General features: G+C 39.0%; 1 protein-coding gene across 14 annotated transcripts in view; it reads left to right on the plus strand.

Annotated features, from left to right (window-relative positions):
* The window catches only part of MARK3 (microtubule affinity regulating kinase 3), a 61,598-nt gene extending 38,329 nt beyond the window's left edge, over positions 1-23,269 (plus strand). For 3 of the 14 annotated variants that reach the window (XM_015630515.3, XM_015630518.3, XM_033515380.1), the window contains 7 exons: positions 305-522; positions 5,792-5,895; positions 10,491-10,655; positions 11,380-11,637; positions 14,002-14,028; positions 18,646-18,690; positions 20,792-23,269. In XM_015630515.3, the coding sequence (XP_015486001.1) occupies positions 305-522; positions 5,792-5,895; positions 10,491-10,655; positions 11,380-11,637; positions 14,002-14,028; positions 18,646-18,690; positions 20,792-21,137 (1,163 nt within the window). In that variant the 3' untranslated portion in view covers positions 21,138-23,269. The remainder of the gene's footprint in view (positions 1-304; positions 523-5,791; positions 5,896-10,490; positions 10,656-11,379; positions 11,638-14,001; positions 14,029-18,645; positions 18,691-20,791) is intronic. The other 11 variants (XM_015630525.3, XM_015630527.3, XM_015630521.3 and 8 more) reach the window with 10 other exon arrangements.
* The last annotated feature ends 4,369 nt before the right edge of the window (positions 23,270-27,638 follow it).

Genomic DNA, 27,638 nt, shown 5'->3' on the forward strand with positions numbered 1-27,638 from the left:
TTAAGTGTCTTTAAGATGACTCTAAAGTGTTGTTCTAGCAAGCCAAATGTGAAAACAATGAAATTCTTGAAACTTTCATGTAAATCAAGTAGCACCTTCACCTTGCAAGGTTTTTGTTTTTCATAATATTCTACTGTTTCCTGAAATACATCTGTTTCAATAATTTAATTATCTTTTTGCAACTCTGATTCCCAGTGTTAACTGTGTTGGTTCTCATGCGTGAATACATTTCCATTGTGATAAAAAATAGTTACTGAACTTCTAAGAAAAACCCTTTTCCTGTTTCTTTTGTTTGTTTTTTAAGCTGGACCGTCCATCCCCTCAGTAGTGGCATATCCCAAAAGAAGCCAGACTAGTACTACAGACAGTGACCTCAAAGAGGAAGGAATTCAGTCAAGAAAATCCAGTAGTAGTGCTGTTGCAGGAAGAGGAATTGCACCAGCTAGCCCAATGCTTGGAAATGCCAGCAATCCCAATAAGGCTGATATTCCTGAACGTAAGAAAAGTTCGGCTGTCCCTAGTGTAAGTAGAAACTTTTATTTATCAAAACCATTAATTTATTTTGAGGCATAAAAAAAGTGTAAAACCTCTGATTTATTGGTGGTGCTGATATTATTTTTCATTTATCAAGAGTAAATGTAGGTATTTTTCCCTTGCAATGTCAGCTATTCAAGTTACCTCTTAATAGTCTTGAAGTAGTCAGTATTCATAATTAGCATAATTAGCATTAGTAGCTCTTGGTAAACAAGATATATATCAACTATTCCTCTGTAGCCTCTGTGCAGAAGAATGAAATCTGGATTTGTTATCCTGTTTTATAGTTTCACATGTATATGGAGACACCTAATCTTTGTCCTCAAACATGCTATTTTAAGTCCTAGTTACATTGTTAAGATTACCAAAGAAATATAGTTCTAAAAACTCTTCAAAGGTGTATTTCAGCCTGTATTCAAAAGCAGTGTGCCTGGCTTATGTCCTTGTGGGCTTCCCCCACCTGTCTCTAAACTACAAGAAAAACATTCCAAGGAGCAAAAGTAGTGAATGTACATGGTTTAGCAATAGGCAGTGTGCCAAAAGAAAGAAAATCCTTTGTTCAGTTTGGCTTTAACTTGTGTTCTCTGTGGTTCCTCCCTCAAAAGCAAAGTTGGAAATCTGTTTTCACATAATGCTTCAGTCTTGTGACATTTAATTTCTAAAACTTTGGGATTTTGTATTGAAAAACTTCATCCTTTTCAGAAGAAAAAAGTTCTCAGTCCTTTATTCAACTAGTTCAACTTGCAACAGAACTTTTTTTTTTCTTTTTTTTTTTTTTTTAACTTATCCCACAAAGCTTTCATATTTCTTTGGTCATAATATTCAGCACCATTACTTACAACAAATGAGAGCATAACTTCCTGAGCTGCATGACATTCTGAAGCAAAAGAAGTGAAATTAGACTTTTTACTTTATTGGCCCTGTATTGTCAGTTGGCTCAGTGGCTAGTAGAGACTTGGCTCAAGGATATCAGCCCAAGAGTTTCCTTGGAAAAACACATCTTCTGCTGTAGCAGCTGTTACTCATAAATGTGAACAAGAACTCAGGATTTTAGGGGACCCTTCTTTGATTTTTGTGGTCCTCCACAGTTTCCCTTTGTTCTTGATCAGTCCAGAAACCATTCAGATTTGTTTTTTTCTTAAAAGATGGTTCTTAGCTATTGAATCTCAATATCCTACCATTGTAGGATGATCAGATCAGTTTTCTCCTACATGGGACTTCACTTGATATCGTATGGTGCCTTATTCAAAAGATTTGTGTCACAGATACAACATACTTTACATTCAGTATCTTTTCATCTGCTATTCTGTGCCACTCCCAAATACTGGGGATTTATTCCTGTAGGCTTATTCAAAATTCCTTGCTGTACCTGAAATAAAATTCCAGCTCATAACCATACTTCATGCTTCCCTGGCTCAGTGTGCAACTGATCCAGCTGATCTTTTACTAGCAGTGATACCAGGGGGTGAACAGGAAATCAGACTTATCAGGTCACTCAATAATTAGTGTTTAAAATTGTCTCTGTTCATAGCTTTTCACACCAGACAGTTCAAACCCATTTTTTTTCCTTTCATTTCCTCCCACCCCCTGCAAAAAATGTCACTTTGGCTTTCTGATTGTTGGGAATGAAGGGAAGTACTGAATTTTTACTCATTTCCTGCAGCTGAGTTGGGAATTCTGTCTCTTACAGTATTGGCATGCATCTAGGAGGAAAAAAATTATTGGAGTTGCCATATTGTCCTGAGGCTGGAAAAAGTTTGAGGTGAAGAAAGTTTCTGTTTTACTGAGCACTGAGGTCCTGAAATCTGTAATATAATGAAAAAACACTGAAGAGATACAAAAATACCTTATAAAAACAATTATTATTTTGACAGAACAGCAAAAGCAGTAGAACCAGTCCTTACTGGAGACCCTTAGTCAGTTGTGTGCTACTCTTATTAAATAACAAAGCTTAAGAGCCTGCACTTAAGGATAAGAATTGTGCTTGTAGAGCAGATAGCTAAGTCTGAGACTGGAGTGAGGGGCTCCAAGCTGTACTTCTAAAGTTGACAGTGCGTCTAAATTCTTGTAAACCAAATAGTTCTGCAAGCTGAACAAGTACACATCAAAAAATCTTTAAGCTATTTGGGCAAATACCAAATTAATAATGAAAACCTGCTACATATGTTGGATGGTTAGCAGGAACTGTTGTATCTGTGTTTTAAAAATTGCTTGTTAGATAGAAATTTGGAATTTTCCTCAACATTGGAATAAAGCTACCCCAGAACACTTAGAATAGCTTCAAAAAAACTGGAAGAGGAGAACAGGTGGTAGATTTGGAAAATCATCCAGGGCCAAATACCATACTAGTGCTCTTAACTAAATAGATTGGTTCACTGTTGTAAATCAGAAGCTTTTTTTGGAAGTGTTTCATTAGTCCTTGCTTTGGTGTCTCTTAATGAGAAATAGCCTGCCTGAGCAGTGCAGACAAGACTCTCTCTAGGAAAAGAGGAGGACTCTGTGCCACAAATTCATCCTTGGTGCTGTGACTGGACCTTGTGCATGTGCTTACAAGTCTCAACATGTGCTTTGCTGTGTCAGCTCCTCCTGCAAAGAAGGCAGACGATGCCATGAGGATGAGTTTGGGCAGCTAACCGTGACCTAGGGGTTGTCGTTCCATCAGGGTGTGGGGTGCTGCTCACACCAGTTTCCAGAGCTGTGCACCTGTGCTATTTAGTCATGTCCAGAGATTAACAGTCTGTAGATTGGCTGAACAAAAAAGTCACAGCTGAAGAGCTTCCCTGATGAAGGGAAAGGTCATACACTAGAAAGTGTAAAGGCCCCAATACCAAGACTATTCTTGCTAAAACTGAAATCTGAAACCTTGAAATGCTTTAATCTCTTCCCCTGACCTCTGAAATCTGAGTCAAACAGGAAAAAATGTATACTGATGCTTCCATCTCTGCATTTCAGATTGAGCTGGGAAAGCGTGTCCTTGCAGTCCTCTCATTTCACATACGAATACCACAACTTGTCCACTCCCAAACCTGAAAATGCATAGTTTTAAAAGTCTGGTCCAGCACAGAGATTGCATTGTCTTGTCTTTTAGATGTGCAATATGACAATATACTGTAATATTATGTGATGTCTTCTCAAGGGAAACGAACATTTCACATTCAAAGGCAGCAGGTAGAAAGAAAGAAGCCACTGATTATTGTGCTTATTTCCCACCAGAAGACCAATGTTGGGTATTTTAAGTGCTTCATCCTCCATCTAGTATGTTCAGAACACAGAACAAAATGCTCTGCAAAATACTAATAAGCAATATTTCACTGTATCATTGGTTTGTGAGGCCTCCATGAAGTGTCCTGCACAGTGTGACCTCCCAATAGCAGATAAACAAAACCTCACCTTAGGTGCACAGCTTTCATTGCTGGCAAGCGTAGTAAAGAGAAGGGAGTTTGTAGTGATGAATTTCAGAGGAAATTAGAAGAATCAATTAGAAGAAACCAGTGTTGGGTTTTTAAATAAACATATAAGAAGACAAGGCATGTGTAAGGAATAAAGTACAAAGAAAGGGCCAGGAAGGCTTCTGTTGATGCTTGGCACGTGCTTATCCTTAAGGAATATCTAGTGAAGAATGCTTGAGAACCCTTCAGACAGCTGCTTGCATCTTACAACTTAATTAATTGTTCTGCTAATCTAAAATAACCCTTTGTCTTTGTACTTTTTAACACCAGGAGGTAGTGCACTTCACTGTTACATTTTAGTTTTTACATTTGTGTAAAAAGATGTGTAACAAACAGGTCAGCAGTCTCTTAGACAAGATGGCTTCATGGTTAAATAGTTCAGGGAACGTGTTGCTTGAGACTCCCTAGATAGCAGATATTTTGCCTTAAGGCACTGGAGGTGCTTTTGCTAGTTATTGAGAACACTCCACTTTAACAGTTTTATTTCAGGTTCGGAAACAAAAAAGGTTTGGCTACTCTGCTTTTGTGCTTGAACTAGTTTTTCCTTTCTTTTTTTTTAATCCTTCTTGCCATGACTCTCTCCTGTGACCGTTTATGCGAAACCTTTTCTTAATGCTATTTTTAAAATCCGCTGAGTTTCCCTTGTCCGTCATAGCATAATTCTTCAAAGAGCTCCAAAAGGTTAGTTGAGCATGAAGTCCCCTGCCTGATTCTTAGTGGCCCTCCTTACTCAACATGTGCTTATCCAGGTGCTGACCAGTCATTCCCTTAAGCTGGCCTCCTCCAAGACTTTCCCCAGCAGTGATGTTTGAAGTTTATAGCCTTTTTTGCTTCCTGCTTTGCCCCGTGATCCTTTTCTTTAAAGAAAACTTTTAAAGGTTTTTTTCCACTTTTCCAACCATTTGCAGTTTCCTGTGTTTTGTTCTTGGGGTGGGGAGAAAAAATACAAAGGCTTGCCAGCTTTTACTTCCTCTACAACCTGGGGGTGCATGTTTGTCTGGACCACCGTGCTTTTCCTACAGTAATTGCATCTAACTTTTTATAATTCTGTTATCTGTGAATTACCTATAGCTTCTCAGTCGTTCCTGGAAAATTGACCGCCAACTTGGGCATATCTCCACCCTCTTTCTCTGTAAAGACAGAGGCAAAGTAATTCTATTTCTTTTCTCCCCTCTAAAGTAAGGTCTGTAGTTTAAGTTCCCCTGGTTCTCTTGTCCTCAATGTATTATGCTTGTATTCAAATGTGTATTTTAAAAAATGTCTTACTAAAATCCTCTGCAATTCGTCTCTTATTCTTCCGTTTTTAAAACTTGTCTAGTGTTTCATAGTATCTTAATATTTAAAAGTCCATGTTTACCTTCCCACTGAATTTTACCACATTTGTTTGTTAAGTCTTTGCTTTTCCTATCTTGTTTAAGGGTATGATTTTAACTTAAAGGAAAATTCTCCAAGCTACAAGTGGTAAAGTATTTCAAAAGTAGGCTATAAAGACACAGGCTATCCAGATGTAGAAGAATGTTGTATATACTCAGAATTTGTAATTCAGAACATTTTTAATTAAAAACTTTCAGGAATATTAATTTTGAGCCATCAATATGAAATATAAGAACAACATGTTAGAATTATTTTTTTCTGATTGCCTTATTCCTTGCAAATACTTGATGGAGTTTGTATATTAAGTTATTTAATTATTTTAAGTTTTAGAACTGTGTAGAGCTAGCACTAAGTAAAAAGCCTTCAATTATATGCAGACTAACCTCTGAAAAGCCTTCTGTGGGGAATAACAAACCTATGTTTTTTAATTGTAGAATAATACTACCCCTGGAGCAATGACACGGCGCAACACATATGTTTGTAGTGAAAGAACCACTGCTGATAGGCATTCAGTGATACAAAATGGCAAGGAGAACAGGTATATGAAATGTCTTCCTATGGTGTATGTCCCTTGTCTTCACCTTTCCAAAAAAAATTGTAATGCCTAAATTAAAAATAAGTGATATTCTAATGTAATTCTTAATGAAAGGTGAGTACAGATCTTTGGTTATGGAGCACCTGTAAGTATGTTTGGCTTGTTTGGTTTTTTTTTTCCCTATATTAAATTTTATAGTCTTAGAATGTAAAAGGAAGTTTCTAATTTCTGGTTAAATACATGAAATATTTGTAGCAGCCTTCATCTTAAATCTGTTGTGAACCCCTGTGGTCAAACAGCTTGCTTGCAGAAGAGCTTTGTTTAGTGTTAGACTACAAAGTCCATCTTTCTTGAGCCATTCTCTTTTTATATTTCACTCTAAACTCTCTTTCACTGGGATTATTTGAAATACCATTTTTCCTGCAAAGTCTCAGGGAGGAGGTAATTTATTCTGAGCAAAGATGAAATGGTGATTAGCCATTGTCTTGGACTAATAGTGTTCCTTGCAGATACTGTGGCAGTCTAATTGTTTCCCAGGATTTATAGAACTCAGCTGCTTCCCTCCTCAGGGTATCTCCATATTCTGAGTGAAAACAGTCAGAGAAATAACTGATTTCATTTTAATTTTCTGATTGAAATCCAGAGTAGAGCATGCAGTGGAACTGGAGCTAACCACTATATGTGTTGGCACTGTGGTCACATCTACTGCTATCCTGTGAAGAGCTTTCAGAAATAATATTATAGTGAATGTAGATATCAGGTATAGAGTAGCAATTGGGAGGAATACCACCAAATTTCCTGGCTGGCTGAGGTATTTTAATTTCCAGCTCTTTTTCTCAGAATTTTATTGCTGTCAAAAGCTGGTAACAATTAAGTAGTTAACCCTTGCCAGGAGAGCATCCAGATAGCTGGTACTTAAAGAAATGTGTATCCCTCTTCTATGCTTCCAAATTTTCTCCACCCCTTCCTAGTATTTTGATATTTTGTAGAGGGTAAGAAGAAAACATGTATTTTCTAACTTGTGTTGAAGTTGGCAGAAGATCTGCCATTTTTTGCACAAAATTTTTCCCTTCCTTTCGGCAGTTGAGGAATTGTGATGTTGAATGGAAAGCCTGTCTATTCCCTGTTTGATTCCTGGAGCCTAGGGATAAAGAACATGATTTTGACCCTGTCTCTTCCTCCTAGCTTTCTGCCAATGGAAAGTGATTAAGGAAAGAGTCAAGCATAAGTTTGAAGACTGCCAAAAGTGTAGTTGGCTAGCTGGGCCTGCAGACACCTGTCTTGTGAAGTGCAGCACAGCTATTTGGCTCTTAGTGTGTCTATCTCAGCCTTTATTGGTTACTCTTTGTTAATGTTACCAAGTTGCTTAGGTTAAAGCTCACCATCCTTTCTCTGATGTGTTAATAGCTTTTTTCTTTCCAAACACTCTTTGAAAAAATGAATCTTTCCATAATAGTTTTGATAATAGTTTTATACTTGATTACTTGGTTTAATACAATTTTTGTTCAATCTTAAACTAATATCTTCTCTATAATTTCTTTATTACATTTTTAAAAGCTATTAGATATTGTTTACTAGGAGTGCTTGAGATTTAGATGCTCCCTTAATTTGGGAGTAAGTTCATACTCATAAAGAGCTATTTTTTGAAGTAATTTTATTTCCCTAGCTTTGAATTTCTTGGGAAACTGATGTTTTTCTGGTTTGTCTCATATAGACCTTAAACTCAAAGTTAAGATTGAGTATCATGTGACAACTATATTAGTTGTGTTTTATATTCGTAATTGGTTATCCTTGTGTAATTTACCTTTTATTGTCAATATAATATTTAAATATCATTTGCTTTTTCTACAAACTAGCCTTGTTTGGGTCATTTGAAATGTCTGAGAATTTATATTTGCACAGGTAAAAAATGTCTTTATAGCTTTCATCATGCATTTTTTGATTACTGCATTCATTATTTTTTATAGAGGATAAAAAAGAGAAAAGATAATGAGAATGCATTGCTAATTGTATTACAGTTGGAGACTTATTGTCTGAAATGCTTCAATACTAAACTTCATGTTCATTTTGGCACAGTTTCAGAATTACTGTGATTTGGCACAGAATTCAGAATTTACATCTGAGTGTATTTTGTTGCTGTAACTGGGTAAAGCATTGACTGGTCACATGAAATGCAGGGACCTTTAATGCAGGAAAAATCAACATAGCTATTGATGGGAATGGCTCTTCAGAATTAATCTTTAATGCTATTGTACTCTCAGCTTGGCAGAAAGTAACTCTAGAAACTTGTTATTTTTTCTTCTGTAAAATAAGATTTGAAGTTGAACCTGGGCTTTGTACATATCCGAGGTTTAGTTCAAAATTACTTCTGAGATTTTGAAATGTCTGTTGGTGGAAAATGTTACTGGCAGGAGTGATTGCTGTAAATGGTTTGTTACAGATTGGATTTTTGATTTTCCATAACTAGTCAGATACTGTGACCCGGTGAAAACCTGGGAGACTTACCATAAAAGGCAAGATGCACACATTTAAAATCTCTATTTTTTTCTGTAGAGAAAGTGTTAAAATATTGCTTATTCTGCTTTTATCTTGCACATTGAATGCTGAGAAGGCACTATTTCTGAAAGTACAAAAACTTGAAAGAATCGATAGTCACTAGATCTGATGCTGGAGAAAGTAGTCTTGAAGACCCATGCCAGATTGGTAGGAGCAAAGAGTTCTAAGTCTCCCATCTCTCTTTAACATTGTGTGGCTGACACAGGCATTCTGCTGGAGACGACTCTGTTGGCTTTCCTCCAAAGCCTGAGCATTAATTAACGCACTTGGGGACTCATGAAACACTCTTCATAATGATAGGCAATTGCTTTAAATCATTTGTAACACAAATGATTTACAACAGCTTCAGATTTTTAATAAGCCTCGGCACTAATTGGTGATTGTTAGTTCACTGTTCTGTGTTCCCAGGCTAGTAATCCAAGGAAGCTGATTTCTAGCAAAGCATCAGAGGAAGAGAAGGTCCCTTATTGATACCTTTAGTTGTCACATCTTTGGAGGCAGGTGACTAAAAACTTGGGCCTTGTGTCATAAAACTAGATTCTTTATCTTTTCCAGTAAATATAGAGGAAAGGAGCTGGAAGATGTTGAGAGATTAGTGACCAATTACGTGACTTCAGGGTATTAGTTTTGAGATGAATGTTCGTTTTCTTACAATTCCTTAAAACCCTGGGGTAATGTAAATGTTGGGCCTGTGTTGAAGGCTTCATTGTAAGTAGTGCTTGTAGTTGTCATTCTGATGGATTCAGCATTGTTGAGATGCATGCATGACTCAGATGAAGTTTTTCAGATCCTGAAAAGTTAAACCAAAGCCAAGTATGTTTTGCTAAGCACTTCAGCTTGCAGTTCAGATGTCTGAGCTGTGTGGTGTTTTGTACTGGTGCTCTGGGAGCCGAGCCTGAGAAGTGGGTGAGCTGACACTTGTAGCTGCACTAGCATTCTCCTCCCCAGAGTCTGATGTACAGAATTCAGTAACAGGACTTGAGTTTGTGTGTGTAACTATAAAGTTACTTGGAAGTGAACATGCAGTATCTTGAAACTGTCACTGAGAATTACTGATTTCTTAACCTCAAGGAAAATTTCTGAATTACAGCTGTCTTTCTTTTAAAATAAAGTTCAGATGAATGACATGGTGGTGGAGTCTGAAAGGCCCGAAACACCTTGTGGCTTCTCACTTTCTTCCTATCCTTATCATTACTAGATAATGTGAAGGCTGCAAAGAGTATTTGGGCCTAAATAAATAAATAAATTTAATGCATAAATAAATTCTATGTTTTGAACATACTATACAGCTGGCAGCTTACTGGCCATTCTGCTGAGACAGTGCTCTTTGCTTTCCTTCAAAGCCTCAATGGTAATTTGGAGAATTTAATTTTCATGGTTAAAGCAATACAAGATGCTCTTCAACAGTCATTCTTCTTTCTTCAGAAAGCAGCAAGCATGTTCAGTGCCTTACTACACATACAGGTTTATTATTAGCAGCCTTTTTCTTTTGGCTTCTCCAGAGTTGTTAAAGATCGTGGTGTTTTTTGTTTTGATTGTACCTGTGAAGTCTCTGATGTAGATTTGACAGCTTGTCCAACTTTCAGTGATTTCTTTTTACATAGATACATTCTGAAAACAAAGGATTCTGCTGTAGTAATGGAGCTATCATGAGTCTTTTGGAAAGTGCATTTGGTGGGGGTTTTAATGCATTGTTTACTGTTAAGAGCAATACAAGTTACATTAGTGCTTTATAATAGAGCTTTGGCGTGGAATTCTGAGTTATTCAGGTTCTTCACTTCAAGGAGGGTATCACTGCAAACTAATGGTAAGAGCATGGTCACTTATAGCTGTCCAGTGCCATGTAAGTAAGGATGCTTTTTAAGGGGAGTGTAGAGTAGTTACTGCTGTTTACATAGAAGAGGAGGGCTGTTAGAGTTCGGGTTCTTTGATAAACCAGTTAATAGAAGGAAAAGTTTGCTTTTTTTTTTCTATGCAGTAGTTTGTTGTTGGTCCATCATGCTCTTCTTTCTGCCTCTGCCTGAACCCAAACCCCCTCGCAGCCTGACAGAAATGTTCGCTTACGCAGCTAGCCCTGCTTCAGTTTGTACCACATCCTTCTCCAGTGTTCGGCTGCGACATCAGAAGTCGATGTCCATGTCAGCCTCTGTGCACACGAAGATGATGTTGCCTCCAATAGACAATGGCGCAGATAACTTCAGGCCTATGTAAGAACCAGAAATCGTTGTGACACTAACTTATACCCACTGCTTCTTAACTTTGTGCTGTGGAATTTTAGTCCTAGATTGTTCTAGTATATTTTGCCCACAAGATGTGTGTTTCCTCATTTTTTTAGTCTTGTTTACATTTGTCTTGTGGTGTGTCAGGCTGTCTGTGACATAATCCTGCAATAGTGAACCTTAATTTTTTCCTATTGTTAGGAGTATTGGACATTCCCTATTGTCAAAGTTTGTGGGAGACTTTAACTGTATCCTGAAGGACTTCACTACTTGGAGCGGTTCGCTTGTAGAGAATTTTGTGTAGGATACTTTCAAATTAGTAAGACTTTCAAAGATGTATGTACAGAATGTGGAGGGAGAGACTCTAAAGTTACCTATTCTCTTTCCTGGGAGGAAACTTTACCGATCTATTCTTTTATCAGTCTTCTCAGTGAAACATTGTAGGCCTGGTTTATCTGGTCTTTTCCAGGATACTCCTGTTGCACTTTTCTGCCTATGTAGGTTTCTGTTTCGGCAGCCTCTTAATCCTAACTTCTTACAAATTTTGGTTCCATACAGTGCTGTAATAATGTTGGTATTTCCAACCTTGGCCTATATAAAAGTGTCTGCTTATGCTTTACTGTAGAATGTAGTGTTTTGTGTTTCCTGCTGAGCCCTAGTGCCTGTGTGAAAGCGTTCTAGCATTGTTTTTTTTTGTTGTTTTCTGCCCTAGCACTATTCCCGATCAGAGAACTCCCGTTGCTTCAACCCACAGCATTAGCAGTGCGACCACCCCTGACCGTATTCGTTTCCCCAGAGGAACGGCCAGCCGGAGCACGTTCCACGGGCAGCTGCGCGAGCGCCGCACCGCCACCTACAACGGCCCGCCCGCCTCGCCCAGCCTGTCCCACGAGGCCACGCCGCTCTCACAGACCCGCACCAGGGGCTCCACTAACCTCTTTAGCAAACTAACTTCTAAACTAACCAGAAGGTAAGCCTCTTAAAATATTACTGCCATGTTTCTGTCTTTTTCTCCTTTTTGTAGTAGAAGTACCTCATTGCTTAGGTGATTTTGTCCACGTTCACTGACTGATGGCTTAAGTTCTGCAACTGAAAATGCGGTTGCTTATGATTTTTTCATAGTTCTGTTTTGGTTACAGAAGCCATTTGTTTTTGGGAGTTGAGTCAAATGGGATTAAATGTAAGACTGTTTGGTCTGTGCTGTTTCTTCTGTGCTCTTCAGCCTCATGTCTGAGGTGCGAATGCTGCAGAGATTAAACATTTCAGCTCAGTCAAAAAGCTGCTCATTGGCTGTGTAGTCCATCAGTAGATGGCATAAACTAGGATCCCAGTCTAGATATTTGATGTAGCATTAGAAGCTCAGTTTGTGTTTCCCAGTCACTTAGTCCATCAGTGTTTTCAGCTAAACCTTGCTGGTAACACAGATAGTGTTTTACCACAGGAGAAAGGGTAGGGACAGGAGACAAAAGTTTCTGTTGGCAGTACTGGCAGACCATTTTAAAATAATGGCAGTATTAGGATTTCAGTCTCGGCAGGAGTCTGGTCAAACCTTGAAAAATTTATTCCTACTTTGGACTTTAGTTCATGTGCAGATTCTGTGTTAGGTGTGAAGGTGTGGTGGTCTAGCCAAAGCCAAGCTTCAGCAGGTCTTGCTCCAACACTAGCAATTTTTATTCTAACTGAACTTCTAGTTTCAAATCCATGTATGATTTAGATTAGGTCCTATAAACTCTAAAATTGGAAATTGTGTGTTTTCCTTCTGTATTTAAAACCTGTCAGTTCCCATACCACATGCTTCAGACCACTGATCTCTACTACAACTTGCATTTGTAGAATTGAGGGCTTGTTTGTCTTTGCTTCAAGATAATCATCAAGCTTTTGTACACTCCTTATCAGGTGAAGTTTTTTGGACAAGATCATTCTGATCTTGGCCTGCTAGCTTTTGTTTTAAGCTTATACCACGTCAGCAGCAAACCATTTCCTTCCTGTCTATTTTATGACTGTAGATGCCTCCCTCTCAGTATCCCCTTTGCAGTCTCCCATCCCTACAAAATAATGCTAAGCCAGACTCCAGTTTTTCACAAATGTATGATTTTAGTTTAAAGAGTGAATTTCTTTAAAAATGTAGAAGTTGCTTCTTTGCAAAACAAGAACGTGACAATCTAGCCTTTGATAAGTGTTTTAATTTGCTCAATTCTCTGCCAGGTAATACTTCTCTGGGAAACACTGTGCTGTAGGAAATTTGGTTTGGGTTTTTTCCCCCCTTTCTTTTTATGTTGAGAGAGAGAGAACTTTAATTTGAATATTTTTTAAGTGTTAAGCCATCTGCTTTATGTCAAATGAAGTCTTAATCAGCCACATCCTTTTGGCACGTCTTTTCTTTCTGTACTTTTGTTTGTAATATCCTTAATTTTCCATTTGACATTCCAAATGTGGATGTTCAAACTGTGAACATGCAAACTTTTCACTCAGTTGTTTAGGCAGCATTCAAACTTCTATCATTACCTCAGAGTTTCAACTTCTGCAGTGCAGTGTTGCTTTCTTGAAGAAGTCTTTCCCCACGACTTTTGACAGTAGTTTGAATTCCATCTGGACTTGATTAAATAACATGCAGTTGTAACACAATAGCACAGTTACAGATGATTAGTTTGCTTTTGGAGGATGCCTTGCAGCTGGGGCTCTGTTATATTCAGTGCTGTACAAACTACTGAAGAGGTGGATAGTGCCACTGAAGGATATGGTTATGTTTCTTTCTGTTAAATAAAAATTTTAAACCTTATTACTCATTAATTTATCGTAACATTCTCCATGGGGAATCAGAATTCTTTTGGTTATGAACTGCTTATGTTCTGGTGTGGGCAATTGTTACAGCTTCAGCCACTTAAATAGCTAAATATTTAAGGCAGTTTTTGGCACAGCATGGCTGACTTAATGGTATGAAGAAAGGAAGAAACCTAACTCTGAAGATACTCAGGATATAATTATAGTAGAGTTACTGATTTTTTGCTTTCTGTGGTAAATATATGAAGAAAATCCAAACATATTTTTACCTGACCTTGCAGATTTTGAGTTTTAAAGTGTTTTGACACCAGTACATGTTTTAATTCATAATAAATACTGGTTACATATTTCCCAGAAAAAATTGAAAGTAGCAGTGCCAGCAGTTTGGCTTTTCAGCCCCTAAATCATCTGCCTAATCTGAGAATGTATTGAAGTGTAATTTAATTGTGCATTTAAAATGAGATATTTTTGCATGTTTCACTCTAAATGCCTTTTTCAATTTATTTTGTACAAAATTTTTTGTTAACTATTATTTTGGCTTAATTTCTTTTAGAAACATGTCATTCAGGTTTATCAAAAGGTAGGATTTGTTTATATTTAAAAAAAGTGGCTCCTGCAATTAACAAAGGATTTGGCTTTTCTAGCCTTGGTTTTCTGAAAACTAAACTTCCTACTGAGAACTAAATACTTTCTTTCTTCAGAGGAAAGCATAGAATAAATCCATTAACTCATGATGATACCTAAGAATCTGTGGCACCATCTGTGTTGTATAACAAGATGCTAAGCATGCCTTGTGAATTCTCCTTTCTTTGATAGAGTTGGTAGTGCCAAAGTAATTCTGTTCTCTGTACTAATACACTTAGCATGCTTATGTTTGAAGAATGAGGTGTTTGATAACAATGATGAAAGTATAAACAAAACATACAATTACAAGCAAATAAAGGTAAGTAATATTAAATTTGTGTTATCTCTCTGTTTTATGATATTGAAGAGAAAAAAAGGTTTGAAGTATTGCCTGCAGCTGAGCACCGTTGTGAGTTGAACAGTTTTGTGTGGAAGATTGAATGAAGATTCAATAGCTGTGTATTTATTTTAAAATGGGGTGCATTTGTTGAAGTGAATTGCAGCTGAAGTGCAAACAGACCACTTCAGTTATAAGCAAAAAGTACATTTATGCAAATTATCAACAAAATGGAAAAGTTCAGAAGTCTGATTCACATTTCAAGCCAAAGGATTGAATTTAGTTTTGCAATTTGGGAATGAATCAAGCTGCTATATTTCTCATTAATCCGCTATGATTCATGAAAATCACTTATACAATTTTGATGTGCAGATAAATTTTCCAGCAGAGTTTTGTAATAGCCTGTTTAGTTGTACCACATCTTGGAACTTCTTAAAGGGTGGTACTTTCAGTTTCCTACTACTGATCAAAACCAGGGAAAAGGGGCCAAAAAGCATCTGTTTTCACCTTCAGAATACAAGGCTATGCTTGTGACTGTAATTTGGAGTTACACCATTTCAAGGAAATGCTTAGATTAGAGAGTCCTGATATATGTAAATTGCTGCCTAAATGTGGGTTTATTATGTACAGTGCAAGGCTAAAGGTACCCTACCTGATTAACTGAGCAAATTCCATGCCATGGTGGTGGTAATCAGTGCTCTTCCAAACATGTCCTGTTTGGAACTGGTGTTGGTTGTCTTGGCTGCCATTGTCACAGCTGATGTGAGAAAATGTAACAATTTAATTAAGAAAAGAAACCATCCAACTCGACATACAGCTGGAAATGAGCAGTGACAGTGGCTTTAACCCAGCATGCATCATGAGCTGTGGGGTGCAGCCCACTTCTAAAACAAAGGATTGTGATCTGTGCAAGCCCACACAGCTGGATGCATCTACTTTTGTTCTGAAGAAAGATGGGACATGCTAATATGAGTACTGTTTTAAACTAGAAGGTTATTGTTTGAATTTGAGACTTCAGGTAATTTTTAGGTTATTTTCAAAAAATTGCCTTTGACTTGAGGCCAGAATTCTTAGGCCATGGTAGAAATATCTGCTACATCTTTTTGAGTACATTTGTGAGGTCTTACATGACCTGCACAGGATCAGTGTGCTTTTTTAATTCTGTTTTAAGTATGTGTGGTGTCCCTCCATACCTGATCTGTATGTAGGTACAAAACCTGAAAATGCTGGGGCTTTTACCAGTTTCTCCTGGTTATTTTTGAAATGAATCCTACCTGAGATCACTGTCTTTGTAGTTCTTTCAGAGCTACAGTAACCCAGTAGCACATATTCATAGTGCCACAGCATCAATTCTAGGAGCTGAATGAAAGTAGATAATCAGTCACTCCTTGTTAAACTGCTGAGTTTTAATATTCTACTCAGTACACAGAGGTATCAAATATATATATATGTGTGAGTATATATATATATATCTTGTACTATGCACTGTCTTTGCCAATCTGCATATTGTGGAAGTCTTAACTTTTTTTTTTTTGACAGCAAAAATGACTCAATGTTCTGGATTTTATTGCAGCATCATTCCTCCATTTCCAGAAATTGATCTTATTTTATCATCTTGCACTTTTTGTTGATTTTCAGTATCTTTTTAGAGTTTTCTTTGTGTTTACTTGGTTTAAAACAGCTATTTAAAACAGCATACAAAGATGTAAAGAACAGGGAACACAGCATAATTTGGGACAGATGTGTGGAAACAATCAGATTTATGAAAGCTCTTCATAAACCATAAGGTAGATAATGTGTAAGCAGGGCATGACAAATGAGAACAGAACTTGTCTATGTATTTGTTCCATTCTCAAGAAGCATCTTGGTCCATAAAATCAGTTTATGTAAAACACAAGCAAAAGCAGAAAACTTAGAGCATAAACTAGCACAGAAGTGAATATTGTATTAGCAAGTGAGGAGGCCTCAGGGCTGCATCTGACTCACAAACCCCAACTGAAAGAATCCTGGCAGTACAGTAAGTGCCTGTTCCCAGAGCAGCAGGGCTGGGCTGTAGAGCTGGACCATAACCATGTCTGTCATGAATGAAGGAGCACCTTGAGAGACTGGCACAGCTCTCCTAAGCTTGGCATGATGGCTTACATTTGAGGTTGTGTGTCACTTCATGCAGTTCCTTCTGCTCACTGAATGGAACCTTGATGCATGGAAAAACTGAACAAAGCAAGGATTTTCTGAGAGGCTTCCATGAGAATGTTTTATCATTTCAGAGTGGCAGGTATATTGTAAATAATGATCTTTCTTAGATTTAGAGTACAGTGGTTTACAAACTGAACACTAGCTTAATTTCAAACTGATAAGTGTGTCAGGACATCATTAGGGATTTTTCCTTACAGACTTTTCTGGACAGATTCCAGCAACAGTAAGGCTATTCATTGTTGGGGAAACTGGTTGTCCTATTTTCTACAACCTTTGGCAAGTTTCAAAACAAAACCAGAAAAGACCCAACAAAAATCCATAAATGTTTGCAGCTCTTAAAGCTGCCATTTTCCACTTCATAGGAACACAGAAGGCTCTTTGAAATTTAAGTACTCTTAATTTTTCAGTTGAGGAGTGTTTTCTAACTTTTTGGTTGCTTTGCCCAGTAAAACAATCATCTGAAAGGGGAGGATCTGTTCAGTTGGTACATGTGGTGGTTCCTACCTATCCCTTTTTTGGTCCTGTAGAGCTGTCACAGAGGATGACTTCATGACTCTGTATATACAGGCATGAGAAATCTTTTTCCACATTCTCTTGTATCCACCACAGATTAGTAGTATGAGACCTCATGAAAATAACAATAACTGCCTGCTTTGCACTGGGACCTCCAATTGTCATCTTCTGATTTTTTCTGTATCTTTTTTGCTTGTGGCAGCTGTTCATTTACCAGTGACATTGTCCCCCTTGTACCGTGAGCTGTGGCACCTCAGCAGGTTCTGATCGGATGCTGCCATCACCAGCAGCTCTCAGCTAAGCAGCTTTGCACCCTTTTAAGTGCAGCAGCTTTGCAGTAGCACCTGAGTTGAATTTGGGCTAGTTCTGTGGCCCATACAGCCAGTGCTGTCACCCTGCCCCTCACAGTGCCAGGACAGCTCCTGGTCCCCTGTGACAGGGACTGCCAGAGGCACCTCGCAAGGCTGATCCCTCACCACAGCTCTCAAAAGGAAGGAAAGGAGGAAATCACACCTTGTAACACCCCACACACCCTGATATAAATATCACTGTGCATCAGAAAATAAGGTTACTGTCTTATATTCCTGTCCCTAGACACCTGCCACCCAAACTGCCGTGTTTGTGTTACTCAGAGAAGCCATGTACTGCCTTAGTGTGGATGAAAGCGGTGTACAGGCAGCATCTCTCTGAGAGGAGTTAATGCTGATATGTTGAACCATTTTCCTTCAACAATGGGAAGGCAGAGAAAGATAATTTTCCCCTTAATTCTTCTTGACCTTGGGCTTTCAATAGATGATACATTGCTGGTCATTGTTGTGACCAGCAATGTAGCCTTAAGCACTGCAAGAAGACAGAAAGCTTAAGCTTGTTCTTGGGTGGGGAAGATGCATCAGTGTGGGAATTAATAGGATGGAGTTACCACAGCTTGTGAAATCTTGGATTTACCTCTTAAAGTTCCATTAAAATGTATATGCATATTCTTCTTTTGCATTAAGGTATTATGGTATTGTTTGAACACCTCAGATCTGATGAGCATGCAAATACACAAGGTGATCAGACTTGTCCTTAAATAGTTACGGGGATTTTTTCAAATATATACTTTATTCCAGATAAAACTTCTAAATTACATTAACTCCCAAATGTTTTTAGGCTATTTCTCTTTTAGGAGGTACTTAATAAATAGAGTCACTTCAATATGCTTTGTAACTTTAGTTTCACATTTTCTGCTTTTAGAACCTCAGATTTATTCAGTGAGTTCTACAGATTTAGTATATAAATACCTACTGTTACAATTAGTTATGGTTGGTTTAAAAACTGTAGTTTATAGACTTCCATTTGGTTTGACAATGTTACATTCTGAGTTTGGCCTAACCTACCAAGTTCTTTACATCTTTGTTGATCTGTATTTTAACACACCTTTGGTATGATTGCAGTATCTTTTAGCAACTACTCAGATATTATATATTGTAGTATAAGATTTGTCTTCTCTTTCCCACTTCCTTTTGCTTCTGCATTCTTTTCATTGAGGCTCCCGACTGAATATGAGAGGAACGGGAGATTTGAGGGCTCAAGGTGAGGGTAAAATTTTTGTTTAAAATGTTACTTAGGTGAGTTTGAACCTTTCTCCCCTTGATTATGTGGCATAGTGGCTTCAGGCAGCAGCTTTTGTTTCATGTAAGTCATTGGAACTAAACAAAGATGCATTTCTGTCTGCAAAACAGCTATTAAAGCACTGATTGACTTGGTTCTAAACTTTCATCTTTCCTGTTGCCTTTTCCCTTGTGTGGTTTCTCTTTTTTTTGCATTTTAGTCATTGTAATTTGCTGTTGTCGTGTAGATGTGTAGATAAGTGGTCTCTAGTGAGGCTGCAGATGTGTGGAATAACCACTGAAAGGTGATAAGATATTTCTCATCTCTGAAATCACAGGTAGTTAAATATTTTTCATTATACTCTTCTTCCAAAATCAGCATATCAAAAAAATATTAGAATTTATCAAACTGCTGGTTTTGCCAACTGTTTTCAAGTAGAAAAAGCTTCCAAAAATAAAATGAGCATTGAATAAAAGTTGGGGTTTTCCCTGGCCCTTTACAGCCTTATTAAATTAAAACCTTAAAACAGAATACTCTTTAATTTGTGTGATGAATTTTATAACATCTGGCAAATCATATTGCATAGTCTTATGACTCTCACAGTCACAAGAAGTCTTTTATTAGGAGGATTATGAAATAGGTTATATTTGAGAAATATATTTATTTAGTTGTGGCCTTGCTATCACTTTTTATTTAACTTTTTTCATAATTGCCTGCTTAATGGTAGTAGAAATAAAACGTGGTGTAACCATTGCCATCTGTTTCAAAGACCAGCTTGGCTTAATATGGAAGCTCAACATGAGACCTAAATTGCATGGTTTGGGGTCAGTTAGGTTAGCTGTTTTGAAAAAATAGTTAAGTATGACGGTCAATATATTTAATTAAATTTTAAGAGGTGACTGACAGTGTACAAATACTCACAAAGAAAAATCCGTATTTTGTCCCTGGAGGTCCAAATGTATTCTTTAGCTGCATGACTACTGATTTTAATTTAAGTAGAAGAATGATTGAAAACTAGAAACTTCTGGAACATTTCTTTCCTTTGTCCTGTTTAACTTCACTTACCCATACCAAAAAAAAAGCTTTTTTATTTAAAGAAATAGCGGCAGATTTGGGAAACGCACGCTCAATATTTTGTACTTTATCTCTTAAAACTGTGACAATAATGGTACCCTCTCACCATCTTTTCAAACTATGTTGAAGAGGTGAATAGTGACTTCCAGCTCTCTTTATGAACGTCCCCCTCAGAGGCACTTAACTGCAGAGCTTGTAGCTGCAGATTTCATCACTTTACCTCTGTCAGCAATTGGTATTTAATGAATTACTGACCAACTTAGGAGGAAGCATTTCCTCTCTGAGGCAACCCCCAGAGCCTGCAGCATGGTGTGTCCCTAGGGATCATCTCAAACATGCCCCAGTGGAGGAAGGCCAGCGTGTAACTGAGCCAGCCCCAGGTCTGGGGGCTCATGTTGACCCTGGGCAGCAGGTGGGTGATGCTGATCCTGCTGTCCTTCCTTCTGCCTGCAGCCAGCTGCTTTGGGGCTCCACAGGCCCTCCCAGGGCTTGGTCTCCCAGCTGCTGCCCAGAGGAGGTGCAGAGGAACCCTCAGCACCTTTGTGCCCAGGCTCACCCCATTCCCTCTAAGTGGGCACCTCCCATGGCATGGGCTGACTCCTGTCACAAGGGAGCTGTTTTTACAATGTTCCAGAAACTTCTAGCGCAGAGCTGGTGTTTCAGCTGCCCATGTGGCCCAAGAGTACAGTTTTGAGCAGAACCTGCCTTAAAATCAAGTCATAGGTGCTGCATGTCATTCTGCCTCCAGAAGGTCATTGCCCCCACGCTCCTGAATCAAGTGAGTGCCAGTTGTGTCACACCTCGTGCTATACCTTCGTTCCAGCCCCAGCAGCTACAGCTTTCCCCTGACTTGTGTGTGTGTACAGCAGCTGGGGGAGCGGGGCTTGGCTGCAGCCAGAGCCTCCAGTGCTGCTCTAATCTGGGTGGTGTGCTTTGAGTGTTGACTTCACTAACGTGGCCCCTGGGGAGGGTGGCTGGCCCTGCTGACTCCAAAATTCCTGTCTTTCAGCCGCAATGTAGCTGTGGATCAGAAGGATGAGAACAAGGAAGCCAAGCCTCGGTCGCTGCGTTTTACCTGGAGCATGAAAACCACCAGCTCCATGGATCCCAATGACATGATGAGGGAAATACGAAAGGTCCTGGATGCCAATAATTGTGACTATGAACAAAGAGAGCGTTTCTTGCTTTTCTGTGTCCATGGAGATGGGCACGCAGAAAACCTTGTCCAGTGGGAAATGGAGGTGTGTAAACTGCCAAGACTGTCCCTGAATGGAGTTCGCTTTAAGCGGATATCGGGAACATCCATAGCTTTCAAAAACATTGCTTCCAAAATTGCCAATGAGTTAAAGCTGTAACAAGAAAAAATAGTTAAGTTGTAAATTAGTTAGCAATTTAAAGTGTTTTTGAGAATTCCGATGGAAATGTATAGAATAACATTTAGGCAATAACTTCTGCATCCTTCTGAATAGTGATATTAAAAAAAAAAAGCTGCTGAGCTGGGAGGGAGAGTTGGACTTTTTTATAAGTGCACTACAGCATTAAAGTTGCCTACTATGTAAAATATTACCCCTTCTGCTTTATTTCCATTGCTCCTAAGTCTTTGACAACAAATTGAAACACAGAATATATTCATTTAAATATGCCTCCTGTTTGTGTGGATGTGTGAATGTACAGTATGTGTGTATAATATATAAAGTATTATATGTAAACAATTCATTTACAACATTGAGCTGTACCAGTACCTCTTTTTGGGCTAATTTTGGTGCTAAAAATTGAAATGGCCAAGGAGGAAACACTTGAGTTAATATTTAAAATGACTGAAGAGATAACCAGTAAACACAGGTTTACAGTTCACTGCTGTGTTAAGAAAAGTGTGTGAAGGGTTTGGATTTATGGTTGTGAACATTATTAGTCCTGTTTTCTAAGTAGATCTCATGAGATGATTAAAAATTCACTTTTACTGAGTAAGTCTTGCATTATATTTTGCCCACCTATTTATTATTTAAGTCTGAATCAAATTTTAATAATGTAGTTAATTTGTGCATTAATATTTGGGTAAACGCTTCCATTCTTCTGCTTCTGCTAAACTACTAAAACTGTATCTTTGTCCTTTTGGCTTATGAGTATTGATTGCAGCTAAGAACATTTCTCTGTTGTTCCTCTAGGGAATGAGGCAGTGTAAAGGGAGGTGCTAATTGCTGAGTAGTGGTTTTTTTCAGGGCGAGTTTGCCACGTTAGACTAGATCAGGCTGATACAAAGCACAAAGGGACTCTCAAATCATGGCCATTCTCCGCCTCGAGCCACGTCCAGGTCGGTGCCATTGCGAGGCCTTGCTGCACGTTGGGCAGTGCTGTCCCTCACCGTCCGGGCAGCCCTCAGCGTTGAAACCCAAAAGTGGGAATCAATTTGGCTACTGATCTCCTCTGTCCAAACGTCCAGCTTGCTAAGCCACAGCCATAGGCAGGAGCAGTTGCAGCTTTTCCTTGCAGCTCTCTTCCAGCGAGCTTCCCCTTGGCTCCGGTCGCGTTGCTTTGGATGGCTCCGTGCCCGTGTGTCTCTGGCCGTGCTGCCGAGGGAGTCCCCTGTCCCCTGTCCCCGTGCAGTGTGGAGCCCCCCCCGATGAACTCTGTTGGCCAGCTAGCTTTTGGTAGGACATGAAGCTGCTCTGGCATAGCCCCCACTTTTTAACCATCACAGCGGTGAAGTGGATTTGATTTTGCAAACTAGGATGAAGAGATTTCTTCATGTATTGTTTCCTACCGATACTCGGTTTATTTCATCGAGGACTTGTGTAGATAATACCCTGCATTATCTACTTGACCTTTTGTATTAATGTTTTGTGGTTATAATTCAGTGAAGCACTTACGCATGTACTTAACATGTGCTTTAAACTGGAGCCTAAATTTGCATTTTAAATTTGCAGTGAGCTAATAGTTACTCATAGTACACAGTTCAGATTTGACCCGAGGTGAAAATGCAAAGTCCTTAATATTTTGCAAGTTAGCTCTTGTGATCTGTAGTCTGTGAAGGCAGCAGACTTCCCCTCTCTTTCCCCTAAGCATTGATATTGATTATGCTAGTTTAAAGGGTAATCATAGTTGTTAAATGTAGTAAATATTCCTGAATTTGCATTTTATTCTCTGTATATTCTGTATCATGCCATGGCTTGAGAACTCCGGGTGCTGCTGGAGTTCAGTTGGCTTTCAGTGCTCTGCCCATGCCTGTGCTGCTCAGGATGGGTTTTTTCCATGAAACTCCATTTTGTAATAGCAATAAGACATTTCAGGGCAGTCATTGTACTTTCTCAGGTGAATGGTCACCTATCCTTTCACTCCCTATGCTTTAAGCACTCCTCCAAATGTATTTTTTTCACCTGGCAGTGCACTTTGTTGTCTGAACTGAAAAAGTGTTCTGATAAATTATGTAAATCTGTATTCGATGGAAGTTCCAAAAGGTTTCGTATTAAATGTTTTCTGAAATACTCTCTTCCTACTTCACCTGTTAAGTATGTAAGTGTTTCTAAAAAGTGCACCAGTATCATACTTTGGATATTTAAAGTTTGTACTTTGGTATTTTTTTCTTAAAGTGTTCTCGAAAGGTTCTTTCAGAGTAAATCTTTATTTGAGGTATTAAAAAAAAAAATCACTTATTATAATCAGAAAAAGATTTTTAACAGCTTCCCTCCCAAATGCCTTGTAAAATTACCAAGTTGTGAGAATATTTAGCACCCTGCATGCTTGGTGTTCAAGCCTCTGGGAGCTGCCTGAGAAGGAAAATTCTTTCTTCAGCTCCCCGAACCAAAGATGAACTGCTTCCCCAACACAGGTTTTTTACCTGTTCATATGTCTTGGGAAAACCTGTAGGTTTGCAGGCACCGCTGCTGCTGGGACTTTGCAGAACCACAGATGTTTTTTCTCACCTTAAGGGGCAGATTTTAAAAACCAGATAAATAACCAGATATGTGTGGGTGAGGAGGCAGCAGCAGGTCTCAGCGTTTTGAGACACGTGAACAGCAACCGAGAAGTGTTTTTATTTAATGACATGGCTGGTGTTCTGGAATGTGTGCTCCAAGTGCTGTGTTGGGGGTTGATCGTAATGGGCTCATGACTGAAGGTTTGCATCACTGAAACCTGTGTCAGCCAGCACTGAAGGTGTCTTTTGATTGCTGGATCTGGCAGAGAAAAACATACAAAGAGTTTGGGTTGCGGGGATTTACTTCATTAAATAAAAGCATGTAAAGATACATAAAACAAAACAATGAGCACTGAGCAGGAACAAGTTCAGATACACTTTTTCTTGTGCAAACCTTCCCTGTACTTAGGATTTCTGAGACACTTCAGTTTATTTGACCTCTTTACAAGACCTGAGGTCCTTGACCATGTTGAGAAGTAGAGAGAGGTAGGCTGGAGGAACAGCTGGTCCTTCTGAGCTAAGTGTTTTGCACACTACTTCTGTTCAAGCTATGGCATCGGGTCCAATCTTTGTGAATTTAAAGATTTATAGTACAGATTTGGGCAAGGTTTAGCTTTTTCTCTTGCATTACAGTGAGGCTTCAAGATTAAATATAGCAAGATACTGTATCCTATTTTTTTATTATTATTACAGAAGTTTGTCAAGATAAATTAGATTATTCATAAAAACACAGAATTAATATAATATCCACACGTTTGTGTTGCAGAAATTAAGTGCAGGGTTCAGTAGTCCCCCCAGTCATATGGAAAGACTGTGGCATATCTGGAATTTAAATAAGAGCTCTCTCCAATTCAGTTAAAAGCTCAGCTATACATGGGCCTATTGGGATAATATGTAGAGGCTTTTAATCAGCATTTCCCACAGCTGCTGTGTCACAGACCACGTTGTGGATTGCAATTTAATTAGGCCTGCAGCCAGCCCAGAGAGCCTGTGCAGCCCTGGTTTGGAGCAGCAGCATCTGCCCTGTGCCCTGGTTGGAACCGGCTCGGTCACGGTGGGCACTGTCCCCAGAGGGCTCAGGTACCCCTGGGTGTGGGCAGAGCCCCCCGAGCCAGTGTCACTCTGTATTTCAGGGGGGGCCTGCTCGAGTGTTTCTTGCTGTGCTATCCAAGACCACATCTTTTCTTAGTAACCTAAAGTGTTAAATATATAGAGAATTCCAGTAGTTGATGGTATTTCTGCCATCTGGAGTGGGGGGGGGTGGTCATACTAATGGAAAATTCTGGTTTCTAATTTACACTGCAGATGTTTAGGAATAAATACAGTTTTGGAAAGCTGGTACTACGGTGGATTAATGTTTAATTCTAAATATGTAGACTTGTAACTGTTCATAAACTCTCATTTCTGTAAGTTTTCATAGAAAAATCCTGGAGCTTTCCAGTAAAGACAGGCTCATGTTATTACAGGTCACTGGTGCTGCCAGTTTAACCCCTGATTTGACATTCTGATGAAGTAGAGTTTTGAGAATTTCACCTTTGACTGGAGCATTTCCCCTCTAGGAGCATTGAATTATTTCAGTGATTTCACCACTGACATCGCTTCAGAGAATAAACTGTTATCCAGCAGGAAGGGGCATGAGCTTTGGATAAAGCTCAACCTAAGGAAATTAATAATGTTTTAGAAGTTCAACCTGTTCATACCCAAGACCAATCACAGTCCTGCATTGCAACAGCAATAAGCAAAGGGGCTGGATAAAACGAGCAAAACCATGGAACAACCGTCTCTTGACAACTGTGTGCTTCTGATGTTGAAACAGTTTGGTATCCAAAACAAAAGAATTTGAAAGACCCATAACTGTTCTCTTTTAGCCTTCTAAGAATGCTTTAACCTTTGGTACAAACAGCAGGCTCTTGTTCCAGCAATAACAGAAATCAGAAGGGTGTCAATACCAACACTATGAATCCTGCAGGTATCTGCACAGAAGCCAGTTAAGGGCATTAATTGTCAGTTATTGGCAGTTCACCTTCACCTCCCAGTGCCATTTAACACCTTCTAGTGGTTGTGACTTAGCAGGTAAGATGTTTATTGCAGGGGGGGAAAAAAGCTTTTGCTTGGTTTTTGCTGATGTATGTTGAGCACTTGGAACAGTATGTTCAGACTTGGATGTAAAATCCATGAAAAGTGGCCATGGTTATGGTTGCTGTGGGAACCACAGCATGGAATTTTAAGGCATAGAAATGTTGCAGTTCTCATTCCATTTATACCCTTATGTTATCATTTAACATCCTTAAAAAATTCAGGGCATAAAACCAAAATATTTGTACAGTTTGTGTTTCCTTGTAGTTGCTGATCACATTGAATGTATTAGGTGAATAAAATCAGATAACAAAATACCTCACCACGAAAATAATTCTGTTAAAACATATGGGGATGCAAAATCAGAAAGTAAATTTCTCCTGGTGTTAAAATCACATGGTCTTCAATCATTTGCCTGTCTCGAGGTAAAATCCTGTTTGCTTGGAGGTGCCTCTTACCAAGACCTCAGCGTGAGCACCGCAATCAGCAACAAACAGCAAAGTTCCTAAGCATGAAATAATTTCCTCCCCCAGCTCACACAGGCAAAAGGCATGAAATGAAGTGTTTTCACACGTGTTTCCACATGGATGGAAAAAACACTGATAGGAGCTTGGAGGCATTGTTACAATGGTCCTGTGTCTGTGGTGCCAAGAGGAGCAGGGGCTGCCTGGCAGGACCAGCATGCATGCGTGGATGGATGCATGGATGGATGCATGGATGGTCAGTCGATCCCTTCTGCACAGCAAGGTGAGCTGCAGAGGGATGGTGCAGTGTCTGCAGCGGCCACAGGATGTCTCCCAAACGCAGAAACGGCTCTACTTGGGGTTCTCTTGGAATTTTTTTTAGAGATGAACTCCCTGGATCGCTCCCTCCCTGCGATTTCACATCAGTTATCGGTTACCATCTGCTCAGACAGCTTTGACACATTACAGAGGAAAACTGACCACAAGATACTGATGGAGACTGTGTTTTTCAACTTGAAATACGTCCTAATGATACATTTATTTTTCCATTAAGTTGCATTGCTTTCTGAGCTAGTATTTCCAATGGGCTTTACCTTTCCCATGGAAAACCTCTAGAGCTACAAAGCCCTTTTTCACTTCTTTGTTAAGCCTTGTTCAGTCTCCTTTCCTGGAAAATGACCATGTCAGGCAGCATGCTCTTCTGCTGAGAAGGGCAAAAGTCAAATTGAATATTTAAATTTATTTGAAGCTCATTTTACGAGTAAGAACCTTTGGTTTCCTCTTCGGAAATTTAATTACTGAAGTTATTTTGCTGCTCATCCTTTAGTAATCAGTCTAATCAAGGCTGTAAATTGCAGCCAGCCTTTTCAAAAATAATGTGGGATCACTTGCCATTTATATTCCACTGTATTAGTAACTCCCTAAAGCTTTATGCCTGGCATTTTCCATGCCTGCAGTCTATTTTATTCTTCAAACAAATAATGTCACATGTGCTTCAAAGTAGGCAAGAACTGAAGCTTCCTTATTTGCTCAGGAGCTTTTTTCAAGTCACATATTTTGCTCCAGCTTTCAGTTGTATTGTTATCCAAGTTTTGCTGTTGTGGGATTAATAGTGATTGGTACTAATATTTATCACTGGGGTGTGATAAATAGTGGGAATGAAGAAGCTGTTTATTTCTGGCTCCTCTGTGCTTGTCCTGTGAAGGAGTCCTGTGTCTTATCCCTTCCTTCCTGCAGTCCCAGAACCATGGGCTGCAGCTGAGCCCTTTTCTGAGCCTCCCAAGGCAATTCCTGGAGTGTTGGTTGTGGTGAGAGGCGTGCACAGGGTTCACCCCGCAGTGGGAACAGCAAAAGCAGAGTTCTGCTGTTGGGAAGTTCTGTTCCTCATCACTGATGTGGGAGCA

The sequence above is a fragment of the Parus major genome, chromosome 5 (assembly GCF_001522545.3).
Source record: "Parus major isolate Abel chromosome 5, Parus_major1.1, whole genome shotgun sequence".
Lineage (NCBI taxonomy): Eukaryota > Metazoa > Chordata > Aves > Passeriformes > Paridae > Parus > Parus major.